At 36.8% G+C, this 18,611-nt stretch overlaps 1 protein-coding gene across 1 annotated transcript; it reads left to right on the top strand.

Moving 5' to 3' along the window:
- The first annotated feature begins 4,194 nt into the window (after positions 1-4,194).
- CSN2 (casein beta) lies at positions 4,195-12,783 on the top strand. The gene is made up of 9 exons (XM_019962870.2): positions 4,195-4,284; positions 6,241-6,303; positions 7,031-7,057; positions 7,170-7,196; positions 9,110-9,133; positions 9,224-9,265; positions 10,591-11,088; positions 11,689-11,730; positions 12,461-12,783. The coding sequence occupies exons 2-8, from the start codon at positions 6,253-6,255 to the stop codon at positions 11,692-11,694; spliced, it is 675 nt and encodes a 224-aa protein (XP_019818429.1). The 5' UTR covers positions 4,195-4,284; positions 6,241-6,252; the 3' UTR covers positions 11,695-11,730; positions 12,461-12,783.
- Positions 12,784-18,611: the final 5,828 nt, after the last annotated feature.

Below are 18,611 nucleotides of genomic sequence, written 5' to 3'. Positions count from 1 at the left end.
AGAGATATCAAGGGAACATTTCATGCAAAGATGGGCACAATAAAGGACAGAAATTATATGGACCTAACAAAGCAGAGGAGAAGGCAATGGCACCCCACTCCAGTACTCTTGCCTGGAAAATCCCATGGATGGAGGAGCCTGTTAGGCTGCAGTCCATGGGGTCGCGAAGAGTTGGACACGACTGAGCGACTTTACTTTCACTTTTTCACTTTCATGCATTGGAGAAGGAAATGGCATCCCACTCCAGTGTTCTTGCCTGGAGAATCCCAGGAGCAGGAGAACCTGGTGGGCTGACGTCTATGGGGTCACACAGAGTCGAACATGACTGAAGTGACTTAGCAGTAGCAGTAACAAAGCAGAAGATATTAAGAAGAGGTGGCAAGAATACACAGAACGATATAAAAAAGATCTTCATGACCCAGATAACCACGATGATGTGATCACTCACCTAGAGCCAGACAGCCTGGAATGCAAAGTCAAGTGGGCCTTAGAAAGCATCACTACTAACAAAGTTAGTGGAGGTGATGGAATTCCAGTTGAGCTATTTCAAATCTTAAAAGATGATGCTGTGAAAGTACTGCACTCAATATGCCAGCAAATTTGGAAACCTCAGCAGTGGCCACAGGACTGGAAAAGGTCAGTTTTCATGCCAAAGAAAGGCAATGCCAAAGAATGTTCAAACACCCACACGATTGCACTCATCTCACATGCTAGTAAAATAGCACTCAAAATTCTCCAAGCCATGCTTCAACAGTACATGAACCATGAACTTCCAGATGTTCAAGCTGGATTTAGAAAAGGCAGAGGAACCAGAGATTAAATTGCCAACATCCATTGGATCATCAAAAAAGCAAGAGAGTTCCAGAAAAACATCTACTTCTGCTTTATTGACTACACCAAAGCCTTTGATTGTGTGGATCACAGAAAACTGTGGAAAAATCTTCAAGTGATGGGAGTACCAGACCACCTTACCTGCCTCCTGAGAAATCTGTATGCAGGTCCAGTTAGAACTGGACATGGAACAACAGACTGGTTCCAAATTGGGAAAGGAGTACATCAAGGAATATTCATTGGAAGGATTGATGCTGAAGCTGAAACTCCTATACTTTAGCCACCTAATGCAAAGATCTGACTCATTGGAAAAGACCCCAATGCTGGGAAAGATTGAAGGCAGGAGGAGAAGGGGATGACAGAGGATGAGATGGTTGGATGGCATCACCGCTCAATGGACATGAGTTTGAGTAAGCTCCAGGGGTTGGTGGTGGACAGGAAAGCCTGGAGTGCTGCAGTCCACGGGATCGCAAAGATTCGAACACGACTGAGTGACTGAACTGATATTGATGTGCTCTGGAACCTGTGTGAAGTTCTATGGTCATATGTAAAGGAAGAATAATCAGGATTAGCTGTGTGTCCTATGAATCAGGGTGCTGGGTGTTATGCGTTCATAGTATCTGCTGGTTCACAGAACATTTTTCTTATTCTCTGGTTCTTGATTTATTTTATAAATTAATCTTAATAGTTATACTTCACATAGATAGGAAATTATTATATTTGGATAATCTCATGGAAAGGATTAAATACTCCATCTATATGAGTAATGCTGAACTATCTACTCCTACCTAATAATTTGTCAGAATTCACTAATTCTGTGTTATATTGTTTCTAAATCTGAATCATTATATGAATCCTCAGTATTTTATTTTCCTGCCTCTATATTTTGGAATTTATTAAACAGTGCTTCAAATAATTTTTAGGAAACAAGTTTTTCATAACAGCTTTATCTCTAAATAGCTTTAGTATCTTGAAAAAGTAATACAAATTCTCAAATCCTCAGTTTCCTCTTCTCTAAATATATTTAAAATATTCTATGGATGATATCTCTTAATATTTATTTTTTTGGCCATCCAGCACAGCTTATGGGATCTTAGTTCCCCAGTGAGGGATTATACCCATGGCCACTGCAGTGAAAGTACAAAATCCTAAACTGAACTCACCAGAGATTTCCCTATATCTCCTCTAGTTCTTTTTTCTGAATATTTTTGGTCCCTTTATTGTACTCTTCATCCAACTTTTCTATTGCTTTCTTTCTTAAGGATATCATTTGCATGGTTTCAGCTAGAATATATCCGAATCTCAGGACTGCATATTTCAGATTCATCGGCCAATATGGAAAAAAACTTTGGCTGAACAGATCATGCTTATAAAAATTAGTACTAGAACATCTTGCTTTGACTATATCTTGCTCCTCACCCAGGGTTATCTAATAAAATTTCCCCATATGAAATTCTTTTGCCTTATAAAAATGACAACTCTTAGGTAACATTGCAAAAATTTGAGTTGCCCATATGGCCCTTTGCTTCTTACTGGTCATTGTGTTCTGAGGCTTACCTGGACAGCGGTACCTGATGTCATCTTCAATTGCTGGCTTTTTAATTTTCCCTTGGACAAGCTTCTTTCTTTAGTATATTGTTAAGGATTTCTTTGATCAAGATTTTACCTACTTTTCTGGTCCAATCGAATCCATCTCTATCAATTAATGTAATTCAAAATTGGTGAGAGACAGTCATTAGGAAATTCTCTGTTTATTGCACAATATGTAAAGCATCTTCCTGAGAAAAGGGAAATGTTGAATGGGAAGGACATGCTTTCTTTTGTATTCCTTTTCTCAGAAATCACACTTTTTTGCCTGTGGCCTTGGCAACCAAAAGCTAACACATAAAGAAAGGCATATGAAGTAGCCAAGGCCTTTTCTAGTTATATCTATGACACTGAGTTCATTTCATCATTTATTTTCCTGACTTCCTCCTGGGTCCATATGAGCAGTCTTAGAATGAATATTAGCTGAATAATCCAAACGCATAGTAGATGTTGATTTGGGTTTTCTAAGCAATACAAGACTTGTATGACAGTGAGATGTATTACCATCCAACACACATCTCAGCATGATATAAATGTAAGGTATATTGTGAATAAAAATTATCAATTATGTCAAAGTGCTTACTTTAGAAGATCATCTATCTGCCCCAAAGCTGTGAATATATATATTGAACATAATTAATAGACGAAACAAACCTTGTAAAAATGAGTAGTGTAAAATACAACTACATTTATGAACATCTATCACTAAAGAGGCAAAGAAAGTTGAGGACTGCTTTTGTAAATGGGCTCTTATTAATGAAAAGTACTTTTGAGGTCTGGCTTAGACTCTATTGTAGTACTTATGGTAAGACCCTCCTCTTGTCTGGGCTTTCATTTTCTTTCTTCCTTCCCTCATTTGCCCTTCCATGAATACTAGCTGATAAACATTGACTCACTATAAAAGATATGAGGCCAAACTTGAGCTGTCCCATTTTAATAAATCTGTATAAATAATATTTGTTCTACAGAAGTATTCTCTAAATAAATGTTACTTTCTCTCTTAAAATCCCTCAACAAATCCCCACTATCTAGAGAATAAGATTGACATTCCCTGGAGTCACAGCATGCTTTGTCTGCCATTATCTGACCCCTTTCTCTTTCTCTCTTCTCACCTCCATCTACTCCTTTTTCCTTGCAATACATGACCCAGATTCACTGTTTGATTTGGCTTGCATGTGTGTGTGCTGAGTTGTGTCTCACTCTTGTCAACCCCATGAATGACAGTCCACCAGGCTCCACTATTTCCAGTTAAGAATACTGGAGTGGATTGTGTTTCCTACTTCATTTGATTAATTTAGTGACTTTTTAAATTTTTTTCCATATTCAGGAGGCTATTCTTTCCTTTTAGTCTATACTGTCTTCGCTCTTCAGGTCTAAGCTATCATCATGTGCTTGTTAGCTTGTTTCTTTCTCCATTATAGCATAAACACTAACAACTATTCAGGTTAGCATGAGATTGTGTTCTTTGTGTGGCCTGTGTATTTCTGGTGTGTATTAGAATTTACCCCAAGATCTCAAAGACCCACCGAATACTAAAGAGACCTCATTGTAGTTACAATAATTTGGGGACTGGGCCAAAACTTCCGTGTGTCCCAGCCAAGGTCTGTAGCTACTGGACAATTTAATTTCCTTTATCAGATTGTGAATTATTCCCTTTAAAATGCTCCCCAGAATTTTTGGGGACAGAAAAATAGGAAGAATTCATTTTCTAATCATGCAGATTTCTAGGAATTCAAATCCACTATTGGTTTTATTTCAAACCACAAAATTAGCATGCCATTAAATACTATATATAAACAACCACAAAATCAGATCATTATCCATTCAGCTCCTCCTTCACTTCTTGTCCTCTACTTTGGAAAAAAGGTAAGAATCTCAGATATAATTTCATTGTATCTGCTACTCATCTTTATTTCAGACTAGGTTAAAATGTAGAAAGAACATAATTGCTTAAAATAGATCTTAAAAATAAGGATGTTTAAGATAAAGTTTACAGTATTTTCAGCAAATTTGTTAAAAAATAGAAGCAACTATAAAGATTTGTAACAGTGGTTGCTATTTTCTTTACCACGAGACTAGTTAACAGGCTGTATTAAAAGATCTTTTCTTGAATTAAATATTTTCAATTTGATTAAACATACCTCAGCCATAAAGGCAAGCACATTTAATTTATACTATGGGAATTTGAATAATTGTTACTGAAGAAGCTCTACCAACAAAAAGTTTATAGAGCTAGCATATTTAGTCAAGAGATAAAGAGGGTTGTTAGGATACATGTGCTATTTGAAAGGTATTTATAAAAAGAAGAGTATATTTATTGAAATTGCTCAGAACATCCAAATTTCAAGTTTATCATTTATCTTACAATATTTCAAAAATATTAAAATAGATACATGAAATACAGAAGTAAATTAAAGAGAAAGTATTTTATTTTGTAAAAAAAATTCTAGGTTGGACAGGGAGTACCAGGAAACAAAAAACAATGAAAAATGTGATCTGACAGAAATTATAGCTCAAAGTATAGTAGTCAGTAATGAAATGGCTTAAAAATGGGCATATAAAATGCTAATTATAAAATAAACAAAATGTAATAATACCCTCCCTACATGTAATGAACTCTGAGTATTATACTCTTTTTTGAAGTCTTGACAATGAAAATTTATTTAGACTTTTATAGACATCTTGGATAAAGTAAAACAAATTAAGAATTAGCATCCATGAGAAAAATATAGAAAAAATTTCTTAATTTAGTTTGCAAATCTGGGATTGAAGATGTGTGTCAAGAGATGTTGATGGCAAGAACATTTTTTTTTTCAAGAACTTATAAAAATGCAACAAAACAAACCATTTAATACATTTTGGTCAAAAATAATATGTATTTTATTTTATGCTACAAGGAGAAGTAGTCTAAAGTGAGGACTGGGCAAGAGAATCTGACACCCTGGTAAATCACCAAGAGATAAGTACACAGTTCTCTGTAGAGAAAATAAGCATAGTGTATGATCTCTAAAATTATGTGGGACAAAGGAGAGATAACATTAGGCATGTGGGGATGAAGACTGAGTACAGAAGAAACAATCTAGTCAGTCCAAGAAAACATCTGGATCAATGGAACAAATAGAAGAAATGCTAAAATGAAACAGAAGTCTTACTGGAAATAAAAGATATGAGTAAGACAAACATTCATGAAAATCACTTAGTTTAGTAGAGAAAAGATAAAAATAAAGTATTACCTTCTTCTTCATATACATTGTTTGATCAGATGCCCCTCAATAAAACTGAGTCTCCAACAGAACTGAAACTTTAATATTTTGTTCACTGCTCTAATCCCAGAATCTAAGCAATATCTGGCAATAAAAATTAATAAATAAATATTTTTAATAAGTAAATCAATCACTTAATTTTTCTGTAAATATCTGTAACTTCTCTTCTGTCTTTCCAAAAAACACTCATAAGTACTGTGAATAAGATGAAAAGAGTGAAATAAGATATAGGCTGTTAGCTGAAAACATCTGGATGGCTGGCAGTGAAACATTAACTTGAAATGTAAGATTAATGAGTAATAGTAAATTTTAACCTTGGCCGTATGATAAAATGTCTATTAATATTTTTCTAAAATACAGGGCTTTTTGTTTTTGCCATGAGGTTTGCAGGATCTTGGTTCCCTGATGAGGGATCAAACCTGGGCTCCCCTGGAAGCACGGAGTCTTAGATATTTGTATTATACACTATCTTTGGTTTCTTTTAAAGGGAAGTAATTCTACTTAAATAAGAAAATAGATTGACAAGTAATACACTATTTCCTCATCTTCCCATTCCCAGGAATTGAGAGCCATGAAGGTCCTCATCCTTGCTTGCCTGGTGGCTCTGGCCCTTGCAAGAGAGGTAAATACAGAAAAAATGTTGAAATAAATAAGACTAGTACTATCTGCCTATGTGTAGAAAATCGCATTACCAACATTGTAAATGTATAAATAATGCACAATCTCAGATTTTTTTTTAATGCTAAGAAAGTCATTTACGTTCATCCACTATCTCAGTAGTATCCTATGGGACCACAAGTCTGAGTCTAGTGCTTTCTATAGTATTGTACCATCTGTACCATCAATCCCTAAAGAAAAAAGAAAATAAACCAATAAGCAACAGACTAACAAGAAGGAACACAGATAAGAACAAAAAGTGAGTAATATTGCATAAATACAATTGCATGCATATACAATCTAGATAAATATATCTTATTCCAGTGATGAAATATTTGTATCCCTTACTGTAGAGTGCTAGGTTTAGCTGTGTCTATTCAACACAGGATGATACTCCAGAGGATGGTATATCAGACAACAATAATAAATATGTTCATAATTATAATAAAAAGTGTTCAGTAAAAATTAAAATAACTCCTTTTCTGTTACCCATAAAAACTCTTCATTAAAGTAAAACAAAAATATACTAATGAAAGTTACTAAATTTAAAAGACTCTCAAAAGACATATAACATTTTTATTTTTCAGATTTGTGAAATAGATAGCTCTGAATAAAGCAAGTAAAAATTAGGTAGGAAAAATATTTAATAATGAGTTGACTGTGGGAACTAAAGTGTTTTTTTTTCTCTTTAGCTGGAAGAACTCAATGTACCTGGTGAGGTAAGATATTTTTATACAAAGAAAAAAATTAATTTAACTGTAAAATAGTAACAGTCTCTGATGATCTGGCAGAAGACTCAGCTAATTGTCAATTTTTATTTTTCCTTTATAGATTGTGGAAAGCCTTTCAAGCAGTGAGGTAAGATAGTGTTCATTCAGAGGCAATTTCCCAAATTTAGAGCAATAAAATTCTGTATTATCTTTTTGTGTTACATTAATGGCAACCCACTCCAGTATTCTTGCCTGGAAAATCCCATAGAGGAGGAGCCTGGTAGGCTGCAGTCCACGGGGTCGCTAAGAGTCGGACAGGACTGAGCGACTTCCCTTTCACTTTTCACTTTCATGCCTTGGAGAAGGAAATGGCAACCCACTCCAGTTTTCTTGCCGGGAGAATCCCAGGGACGGGGGAGCCTGGTGGGCTGCCGTCTATGGGGTCGCTCAGAGTTGTATGGGGTCGAACAGAGTTGGACACGACTGAAGCGACTTAGCAGTAGCAGCAGCAGGACAGTTAAGGTTTCTCTAATAGCTCAGTTGGTAAAGAATCTGCCTGCAATGCAGGAGACCCTGGTTCGATTCCAGAAGATCTGCAAGAGAAGGGATAGGCTACCCACTCCAGTGTTCTTTAAGCCAATGTGGCTATGTACTGACGGGTAACTATTGTCAATTTCCACTCTATATATTTAAAGGAATAAATGTGTAGAAGGTTTAATATTCTAGTAATTTCTAAATGGGTTTGTTATTTGAAATTGTGTCGTTGTGCCCTGCTGTTTTTCCTTAATGAACTGTACAGTCCTCTTTTCTGTCTTGAACTCTCTATGTTAACCTCCTTCCATGCTTTGGCATTTATTGAGCACTTTCTGTTTCAGACTTTGACTAGGAACTGCAGTACAAACTGGAAAGAGGGATGCCCTTTGTAAAGTGTGGGCAGACATGCAAATGGACATATTTTATTATTATACAAGCAATCCAGTACACAAGAGGCAGTGAGAATGAGTGTAGTCCTAAATCTGCCTGGTGGAATGAGGTAGATAATAACCCTATGCCACTCTTTTTGGCTCTGTCATCAGCTGTTGGTTAAATAGTGCATCAATATACTTTGTCTCTTCACAAAGGTCAAAAGATGCTGCTGCTGCTGCTAAGTCGCTTCAGTCCTGTCCGACTCTGTGCGACCTCATAGATGGCAGCCCGCCAGGCTCCCCCATCCCTGGGATTCTCCAGGCAAGAATACTGGAGTGGGTTGCCATTTCCTATTCCAATGCATAAAAGTGAAAAGTGAAAGTGAAGTCGCTCAGTCGTGTCCGACTCCTAGTGACCCCGTGGACTGCAGCCTACCAGGCTCCTCCATCCATGGGATTTTCCAGGCAAGAGTACTGGAGTGGGTTGCCATTGCCATCTCCAAAGATCCTTATAGGAGGGTATGTATTTCTTATAATTCATTAGAAGCCTAAACATAACCAGGGAACTAAGAATGATTAACAAGTTCATGCGTGGTTATTATTATATATTTTCAATGACTATTATTCTTTTAGAACCATATGAAAATATTAGAGATCATTTGTTGTCCTAAGGAGAGAACAGGATGATTGAGAGACATGTATGCATGCAAAGTTGCTTCAGCCCTTTCCAACTCTGTATGACCCTATGGACTGTAACCTGCCAGGTTCCTCTGTCTATGGGATTCTCCAGGCAAGAATACAGGAGTGGGTTGTCATCTCCTCCAGGGCCTAGGAATTGACCTGCATCTCTTACGTCTCCTGTATTGGCAGGCAGGTTCTTTACCACTAGCGCCACCTGGGAAGCCCGATTAGCATCTGTTAAATGCCTCTTTGAGTACTATGCTCTCTAATCCTCTTTTTCTTGATTGCACCATCTTTCTTTTTATACAACAGCCTTATTCAGAAGAGTGGAACATAAACTTTCAGCCATAAAATAACGATATTATCAAATGAGCTGTCCATATTAATCTATTAAATTTCTTCATTTTCTGATTTATGTTGACAAATAAGAATTTTTCTTAAAGCTAGACCTGATTTTATTTTTATTTTTCCAAAGGAATCTATTACACGCATCAATAAGGTAAAACCCTCATATTTAAATGTACATTTTTTTAAATTTCATGTTTGATTTTTATAAACAGCATTTCTTTATGTATTTTTTTTTAACCAGAAAATTGAGAAGTTTCAGAGTGAGGAACAGCAGCAAACAGAGGTAATTTGTTCACTATGAGTATATTTTGAGAAGTATTATGAAACATAACACATAAAAAGATTTATAATAATTATGTTCAGTCTAAGAATGGTAATATAAATGTCAGTGCAAGAAATAAAAACTTTGACAAAATGAAAATATTTTAAAAATATAAACACATTTTAAAACACATAATCAAATTTCACAGTATAGAATAAATAGCTAAGAATAATTATTGATGTATTCATTTTACTAATGGTATACCTGGTTTTAATAACTGCATATTAGTAGGAACATTTCCAGACTAGGGACTGTGATCCCCTTATTCTAATGATGGATATGCTGATGAAAGACAGTAGGGTGACAGTGTGGCACTAATCCTCATCTGATCATTTATCAGCTGTATAACCTTGGCTCCACGTTTCTCTGTACATCATTTTCTTCACCTGTAAATTGAGAATATTCATAATTACCCAGAGTTGATGAACTGACACACAATGAATATTCAGTGGTTTTATATTATATTTGATAGCTTTTATACTCACATTTATGGATGTGTGGAGTTCTAAAAAGTATTTCCATTGCCCAGACGAGAGAAGTGAGGTACAGGACAATTGAGTATGCAAATGTGTGACCATACCACATAGTTATTAAATAGCAGAACTTGCTTAAAAACAAGGATTTGTGGACAACGTAAAATTCTTTCATGATATTACTCTTGTGGTAACATATTTATCTAATTATGATATTTAAGCTTTCGTGTTTTATAATTGAAGTTTGATTGTTTGGCACTTAGGCCAAATTCTAAATCAAAATGAATTTACAACTTGATGCCTTTGAAGACTCAAGATTACCACCTTCTACCAAGAGAAGTAGTGCTAGAAGTTGGCCATTGTTAAGGAACTCCTTGAATTAAAAAAACACATATTAAGACTTAGTTTTCATTAAAACAAACAAAAATAAACCTCAGAGTAACTTTTAAAGTCTTTTTAAAATAGATCTTTCTTTGTTATATGAAACCAGTTTGGACTATTATCCAAAGTATGTAGCTACCACTCTGCAGGCAACTCAGGAAGAGGTGGAATAAGTGTTGAAATCTCCAAACCCTGATTTCACTTGACTCTCTGATTTCACCTGTGAAGGAAGTGGGTTAATGAGAAATCCTTCAGTGAGCATTTTACTCATTAGTCTTCATATGACCCCAAACAATTTCTTAACCAAACCAAATGGAAGATTTTCTTTCTCTCTCTTCACTGAATTATGTTTTAAAAAGAGGAGGATAATTCATCATGAATAACAATTATAACTGGATTATGGACTCAAAGATTTGTTTTCCTTCTTTCCAGGATGAACTCCAGGATAAAATCCACCCCTTTGCCCAGACACAGTCTCTAGTCTATCCCTTCCCTGGGCCCATCCCTAACAGCCTCCCACAAAACATCCCTCCTCTTACTCAAACCCCTGTGGTGGTGCCGCCTTTCCTTCAGCCTGAAGTAATGGGAGTCTCCAAAGTGAAGGAGGCTATGGCTCCTAAGCACAAAGAAATGCCCTTCCCTAAATATCCAGTTGAGCCCTTTACCGAAAGCCAGAGCCTGACTCTCACTGATGTTGAAAATCTGCACCTTCCTCTGCCTCTGCTCCAGTCTTGGATGCACCAGCCTCACCAGCCTCTTCCTCCAACTGTCATGTTTCCTCCTCAGTCCGTGCTGTCCCTTTCTCAGTCCAAAGTCCTGCCTGTTCCCCAGAAAGCAGTGCCCTATCCCCAGAGAGATATGCCCATTCAGGCCTTTCTGCTGTACCAGGAGCCTGTACTCGGTCCTGTCCGGGGACCCTTCCCTATTATTGTAAGTCTAAATTTACTAACTGTGCTGTTTAACTTCTGATGTTTGTATGATATTCGAGTAATTAAGAGTCCTATAAAAAATGAATAATGAATGGTTCCAAAATAAGCATAGCTGAGATTAATGATTGTCAGCATTAGTTATAAATAGAATAAGCTGGAGAACCTTCACCTCCCCTCCACCACCAGATCTCAATGTCTAGGCTTACCCGTGGAGATTCTGATGTACTTGTTCTTTCTATGTAGAAGAAACTTATTGGGAAGAAATAATATAATGGACTATGATTTAATTGGTCTGTTGAGACCAATTAAATTAGATGAAGGCGATTAAGGTACAATAAAGCCAGAATTGAATTTGATAATCTCATTTGGCTAAGAATAACAAACCTAAGAAGGTTTGCTATTTTCTACAATTTTGAAGTTCTCCTTATGCACAATTATTTCACCACATGACTCATTTCACATCTTGTTTTTGATATATGAGCATATGAGGGAAAAATACTGAGATGCTTATTTCAATCCTCAGGGAAAATTTTCTTGCCAAAAGGCAAGAATTGTATAAATCATTCACTTATTTTATTTTATTATTTTTTTTATTTTTAAGGTCTAAGAGGATTTCAAAGTGAATGCCCCCTCCTCACTTTTGGTAAGCTTTAGGATATTGGAGGCAGACTGATCATTTTTATAGTTAATATCTTTTACATTTCATTTTCCTGGATAAGCCCCAATAGTAGCAATTTCCATCAGTGTACCAGCTTAAAGATTAATTATAAATTTATTTTCAATGATTGACTGTTATTTACTGGCCTGAAATTATGTATCTGTTATATTTCAAATAATGCAAAACTGTATATATATGGTGTTTACAGATTTGATTGGTTTTCTTTCAATAGCCTATATCCTTATTATTGATTGTCATCATTTATAGAAAAAACTGAAAATAATTTCTTATACTTTTATGTAAACCTGTTAGAGCTTATTTTAAAGGTCAACTGCATTCACATTTCTAATCTAGTCATTATGAGCTTCAATAGTTTTATCTCACTTAAAATATATATATTGTCTTTTAATTCATGAGTCAAAATACAATCTCACAGTCCAGATATGGGACTTAAAAGGGGGATAGAATATAGTTTTGATATTCTTAACAATACACATCCTTTTGTGATCATGATTCAGCAGACATTTTAATAAAATGATTCCAAGTAAGCCGATGTTTGGTCCTAGAGGAATTTTTATAACCTTTAAGAGAAGGCATAGCATGGTGTTTTTGTAATAAGATTTCTTTTATGAAAAAGTCACACCAAAATTGCAAATGGGGTGAGATGAAGAGTTATAACATATAACTAAATCTATGTTTGTTCTCTATTCCACAGAATTGACTGCGACTGGAAATATGGCAACTTTTCAATCCTTGCATCATGTTACTAAGATAATTTTTAAATGAGTATACATGGAACAAAAAATGAAACTTTATTCCTTTATTTATTTTATGCTTTTTCATCTTAATTTGAATTTGAGTCATAAACTATATATTTCAAAATTTTAATTCAACATTAGCATAAAAGTTCAATTTTAACTTGGAAATATCATGAACATATCAAAATATGTATAAAAATAATTTATGGAATTGTGATTATTATTTCTTTAAGAATCTATTTCCTAACCAGTCATTTCAATAAATTAATCCTTAGGCATATTTAAGTTTTCTTGTCTTTATTATATTTTTTTTAATGAAATTGGTCTCTTTATTGTTAACTTAAATTTATCTTTGATGTTAAAAAGAGCTGTGGAAAATTAAAATTGAATAGAATTCTTTGAATTTAATACCAAAGGATATCAAAAAGTAGAGGGAAAAGATAGGGTGAGCCTATGCGGCATATGTCCTTAGAAAGTCTTGGTTTATACCTGTTACCTAAATTAAACAATTATACAAGTATAATTCCTTTCACTATAGAAAGTACCCAACATCAGATGTTAAATTTTATAGTCATCCTAGACAAAAAAAAAAACAACCCTCAAATGTGGTATCTGAATCACAGCTCTACAGTGTGGTAGCTAAGTGGTGCTGTGTAAGTTAGTCTCTAAGAGATTCCATTTCTACATTTATAAACAGTCAATTTAAGGTGTTTTATTGAAGTTTTAATGTGAAAAGTGCGCTATATGGTACATGATAGGTGTTCCTGGTTGAATCTCATTTCTGACTTCACTGACACCAGCGCAGCAAGGGCTAGTGTTACAATCAGAAGGAGCTGAGTTGTGTGATTTTAGCCATTAATGCCCAAGAGACTAGAACTTATGCAAAGCTCTGATATCCATTGTCTCTGTCTGTGGAGTAATTATTTCATTGCCATGAATTATCTGTCTTTCAAATCCTACATTTTTATACATGATTCAGTTCCCTTCAGTTCACACAATGACTTGTCTAATTTCATCTTTCCTGCATCCTCCATGTTTTCCTCACTTCAGGGTTAAGTGAAGCCGTACTTAGGCACAATATTTCTTATCTTTAAAGAAAAATTCCATCTTTGAGAGTTGTTGTTGTTCAGTCACTATGTCCAACTCTTTGTGACCCCATGGACTGCAGCATGCCAGGCTTCCCTGTCCTTTGCTCTCTCCTGGAGTTTGCTCAAACTCATGTAGATTGAGTTGGTGATGGTATCCAACTATCTCATCATCTGTTGTGCCCTTCTGCTCCTGCCCTCAATCTTTACCAGCATCAGAGTCTTTCTCAGATTCTTTAGGTTATTATATAACAACTATCAGAAAAGGAGTATCCAAATGGCGGTGTCCATTATTTCATGTTATTCTCTCTTTAACCTGCTCCAATCCCAATTTTATCCCTATGGGAACTGCTTTCTTGAAGATCACCAACAACTTTTATTTTACTAATCTGTTTGTTTTACCCAAACTCTAGGTGAGTGCTATAAGGTAGAGTTGACTATTTCTTCATTTTGATATATTACACTTCATTTCATTTGATATCCTAAACCTGATAAGGCTTGGTTTTTCTCTTAACTCACTAGGCACTTCTTTGAAGTCTCTCTTCTGGCGTTTTCTCCTTTTCCAAAACTCTAAGGGTTGGAGTACGCTAGATTTTAGCCTTAATTTGGTTGATGTTGTTCAGTTCCATTCTCAGCCTCAGAGCTTCCACTTGTATGTCTCCAAACTTACTTGTTTCCTGAACTCTAAACTCACGCACTCAACTGCATTCTTGACCTCCACACTGAGTATCTAATTAATGTCCCAAACCTGGCATGACCAAGTATAAATTTTTGTTTGAATCCAGTCCCCAAGTTGCTCAAAATTTATTAAGCATATTTCAGTAACAAAGGCAGCTGATACTGTAGGCAATAGACCTGAATGGGGACTGCACAAAAGAAGTTATCTTAATTGTCAATAAAAATATGAAAAGTACTCTACATCTTCAATCTTCAGAAAAATGCAAATTAAAGGTGCCTAATAATATCATGACACAACCATCAGAATGACTGAAATGAAAATAATTGTGATACAGTTCAGTTCAGTTCAGTTGCTCAGTCGTGTCTGACTCTTTGCGACCCCATGAACTGCAGCATGCCAGGACTTCCTGTCCATCACCAACTCCTGGATTTTACCCAGACTCATGTCCATTGAGTTGGTGATGCCATCCAACCATCTCATCCTCTTTCATCCCCTTCTCCTCCTGCCCTCAATCTTTCCCAGCATCAGGGTCTTTTCCAATGAGTCAGCTCTTCATATCAGGTGGCCAATGTACCGGAGTTTCAGCTTCAACATCAGTCCTTCCAATGAACAACCAGGACTGGTCTCCTTTAGGATGGACTGGTTGGACCTCCTTGCAGTCCAAGGGACTCTCAAGAGTCTTCTCCAACACCACAGTTCAAAAGCATCAATTCTTCAGCGTTCAGCTTTCTTCACAGTCCAACTCTCACATCCACACATGACATGAAAAACCATAGCCTTGACTAGATGGACCTTTGTTGACAAAGCAATGTCTCTGCTTTTTAATATGTTTTCTAGGTTGATCATAACTTTCCTTCCAAGGAGTAAGCGTCTTTTAATTTCATGGCTGCAATCAGCATCTGCAGTGATTTTGGAGCCCCCAAAAATAAAGTCTGACACCATTTCCACTGTTTCCCCATCTATTTGCCATGGAGTGATAGGACCAGATGCCATGATCTTATTTTTCTGAATGTTGAGCTTTAAGCCAACTTTTTCACTCTCCTCTCACTTTCATCAAGAGGCTCATTAGTTCTTCACTTTCTGCCATAAGGGTGGTGTCATCTGTATATCTGAAGTTATTGATATTTCTGCCAGCAATCTTGATTCCAGCCTGCAGTTCTTCCAGCCTAGAGTTTCTCATGATGTACTCCTCATATAAGTTAAATAAGCAGGGTGACAATATACAGCCTTGATGTACTCCTTTTCCTATTTGGAACCAGTCTATTGTTCCATGTCCAGTTCTAACTGTTGCTTCTTGACCTGCATACAGTTTTCTCAAGAAGCAAGTCAGGTGGTCTGGTATTCTCATCTGTTTCAGAATTTTCCACAGCTTATTGTGATCCACACAGTCAAAGGCTTTGGCATAGTCAATAAAGCAGAAATAGATGTTTTTCTGGAACTTTCTTGCTTTTTCAATGATCCAGCGAATGTTGGCAATTTGATATATGGTTCCTCTGCCTTTTCTAAAACCAGCTTTAACATCTGGAAGTTCACCATTCATGTAATACAAAATGTAATACAAAATGCCTGCAAACACAAGGGAATGAAAAGTAATGCTAAAAAAGTGTTAATATTTACAGAAATTTTTATAGTAGTAAAGAATTCACCTATAATACAGGAGACCCGGGTTAGATCCCTGGGTTGGAAGACCTCCTGGAGAAGGGAATGGCTACCCAATCCAATATTCTTGTCTGGAGAAAGCAAGAATGGACAGAGAAGCCCAGAGGGCTATGGTCCATTGGGTCGTAAAGAGTCGGAAGTGACCTTGCACACAGCAAGCACACACACACACACACACACACACGCTCTAAAACATTTATCCAAGCTTCTCAGTCACATTATTGTTGATGCTCCAAATTAAAATCAACAGAAGTGTGAATAAATAGTATTTTGTATAAATAAATTGTGGTATACAATGTGATGAGATATAATCAACATGAATGAGTTACTGTCACAGAAAACAACATGGATGAATTTTTTATAAATAATATTGAGTGATAGTCAATGGACACAAAATATAATGCAATGTACTGCCCCCCATAATTGGAATCATTTAGAATCGATAAGTAGTTAATATTTGTTGAGGTAAACTAGACTACTGGTTATCTGAGAGAAGGAAGAACTTGACAAGGAATGTGAGAAAGTTCTCTCAGATACTAGTGCTATTATTCCCCTTAGCCTGGAATATGAATATTTTGTGGTAGTTTATTTTAATGTGGTGATGTTTAGTTGCTAAATCATGTCTAACTCTTGTGACCCCAGTTACAATAGCCCGCCAGTCTTCATTCATGGGATTTTTCCAGGCAAGAATTCTGGAGTGGGTTGCCATTTCCCTCTCTAGGGGATCTTCCCTACTTCCCAACCTAGGGATAGAGCCAGTGTCTCTTAATGTCTTCTGCACTGGCAGGGGGGTTCTTTACCACTAGTGCCTCCTGGGGAGCACTCAGTATGTGGCGTGGTGGCAGTGGTTTAGTCACTAATCCATGTTCGACTCTTGCGACCCCATGGCTGTAGCCTGCCAGGCTCCTCTGTCCATGGGATTTTACAGCAAGAATACTGGAGTGGGTTACCATTTCCATCTCCAGGGGATCTCCCCTACCCAGGCCTCCTGCATTGCAGGTAGATTCTTTACCAACTGAGCTATGGGGGAAGCATAATATGTGGCCTACTTTCTTCCTCTTTTCTATGGTTGGGCCTTCACCAACACAGAATCACTTCTTTGCTTTTGAGCTTGAATGTAATTACATACGAGAGTATAAAACATGGTTTCCTAAGAAGCTATGGAATAATTGTTTTTTGCTACTGTAAAATGTGGAGCCCCCACTGAGGTAGAATCTTTTAAATGAGAAGCAGGAGATGAGAGAGAACTTGCAGATAATTTCTCCCTTCTTTTATTCTCTGTATATTACTCAGAGGTGGACATTGCACAGTAATCACCTTCCATTTTTGATAGCTAAAAGAATTCAGAGGATCCAAACAGGTTTTACTAAGAGGACAGCTTTATTACAAGCAGAAGACAAAGTACAATAACAGGAGAAGGGTTTGCATAGAAAGAGGTACTGAGATCTCAGAGACAAATTTTATTTATTCTTCTACTGCTTGGTTGTTGTTGTTTAGTCACTCAGTTGAGTCCAATTCTTTGCGACCCCATGGACTGCAGCATGCCAGGCAGCCCTGTCTTTCACCATCTCCTGGGACTTGATCAGACTCATGTCCATTCAGTCAGTGATGCCATCCAGCCATCTCATCCTCTGTTGTCCCCTTCTCCTCCTGCCCTCAATCCCTCCCAGCATCAGAGTCTTTTCAAATGAGTCAACTCTTCCCATCAGGTGGCCAAAGTACTGGAGTTTCAGCTTTAGCATCAGTCCTTCCAAAGAAATCCCAGGGCTGATCTCCTTCAGAATGGACTGGTTGGATCTCCTTGCAGTCCAAGGGACTGTCAAGAGTCTTCTCCAACACCACAGTTCAAAAGCATCAATTCTTCAGCACTCAGTGTTCTTTGTGGTCCAACTCTCACATTCATATATGATTACTGGAAAAACTATAGCTTTGTCTATACAGACTTTTGTTGGCAAAGTAATGTCTCTGCTTTCTAATATGCTAAGTTGGTCATAGCTTTTCTTCCAAGGAACAAATATCTTTAATTACATGGCTGTAGTCACCATCTGCAGTGATTTTGGAGCCCAAGAAAATAGAGTCTGTCACTGTTTGCATTGTTTCTCCATCTGTATGCCATAAAGTGATGGGACCAGAAGCCATGACCTTAGTTTTTGAATGTTGAGTTTTCAGCCAGGTTTTCACTCTCCTCTTTAACTTTGATCAAGAGGCTCTTTAGTTCTTCTTCCCTTTCTGCCATAAGGGTAGTGTCATCTGCATATCTGAGGTTATTGATATTTCTCCCAACAATCTTATCCAGCTTGTGCTTCATCCATTCTGGCATTTTGCGTGATGGGCTCTGCATGTAAGTTAAATAAGCAGGGTGATGATATACAGCCTTGACATACTCTTTCCCAATTTGGAACCAGTCTGATGTTCCATGTCTGGTTCTAACTGTTGCTTTTTAACCTGCATGAAGACTTCTCAGGAGGGAGGTTAGCTGGTCTGGTATTCCCATATCTTGAAGAATTTTCCATAGTTTGTAGTGATCCACACAGTCAAAGGCTTTAGCGTAGTCAATGAAGCTGAAGGAGATGTTTTTCTGGAATTCTCTTGCTTCTTTTGTGATCCAGTGGAGGTTGACAATTTGATCTCTGGTTCCTATACCTTTTCTCTTTCCACTGTTTCCCCATCTATTTCCCATGAAGT

Source organism: Bos indicus, chromosome 6, assembly GCF_029378745.1.
Source record: "Bos indicus isolate NIAB-ARS_2022 breed Sahiwal x Tharparkar chromosome 6, NIAB-ARS_B.indTharparkar_mat_pri_1.0, whole genome shotgun sequence".
Taxonomy (NCBI): domain Eukaryota; kingdom Metazoa; phylum Chordata; class Mammalia; order Artiodactyla; family Bovidae; genus Bos; species Bos indicus.
This window is presented reverse-complemented; position numbering and strand designations above follow the sequence as displayed.

Excerpts from the sequence above, each read along its gene's own strand:
- CSN2 (XM_019962870.2), top strand. The coding sequence starts at position 6,253 with ATGAAGGTCCTCATCCTTGCTTGCCTGGTGGCTCTGGCCCTTGCAAGA. Across the intron at positions 7,058-7,169 it reads AACTCAATGTACCTGGTGAG|ATTGTGGAAAGCCTTTCAAG; the intron begins GTAAGATATTTT and ends TTTCCTTTATAG. Across the intron at positions 7,197-9,109 it reads AAAGCCTTTCAAGCAGTGAG|GAATCTATTACACGCATCAA; the intron begins GTAAGATAGTGT and ends ATTTTTCCAAAG.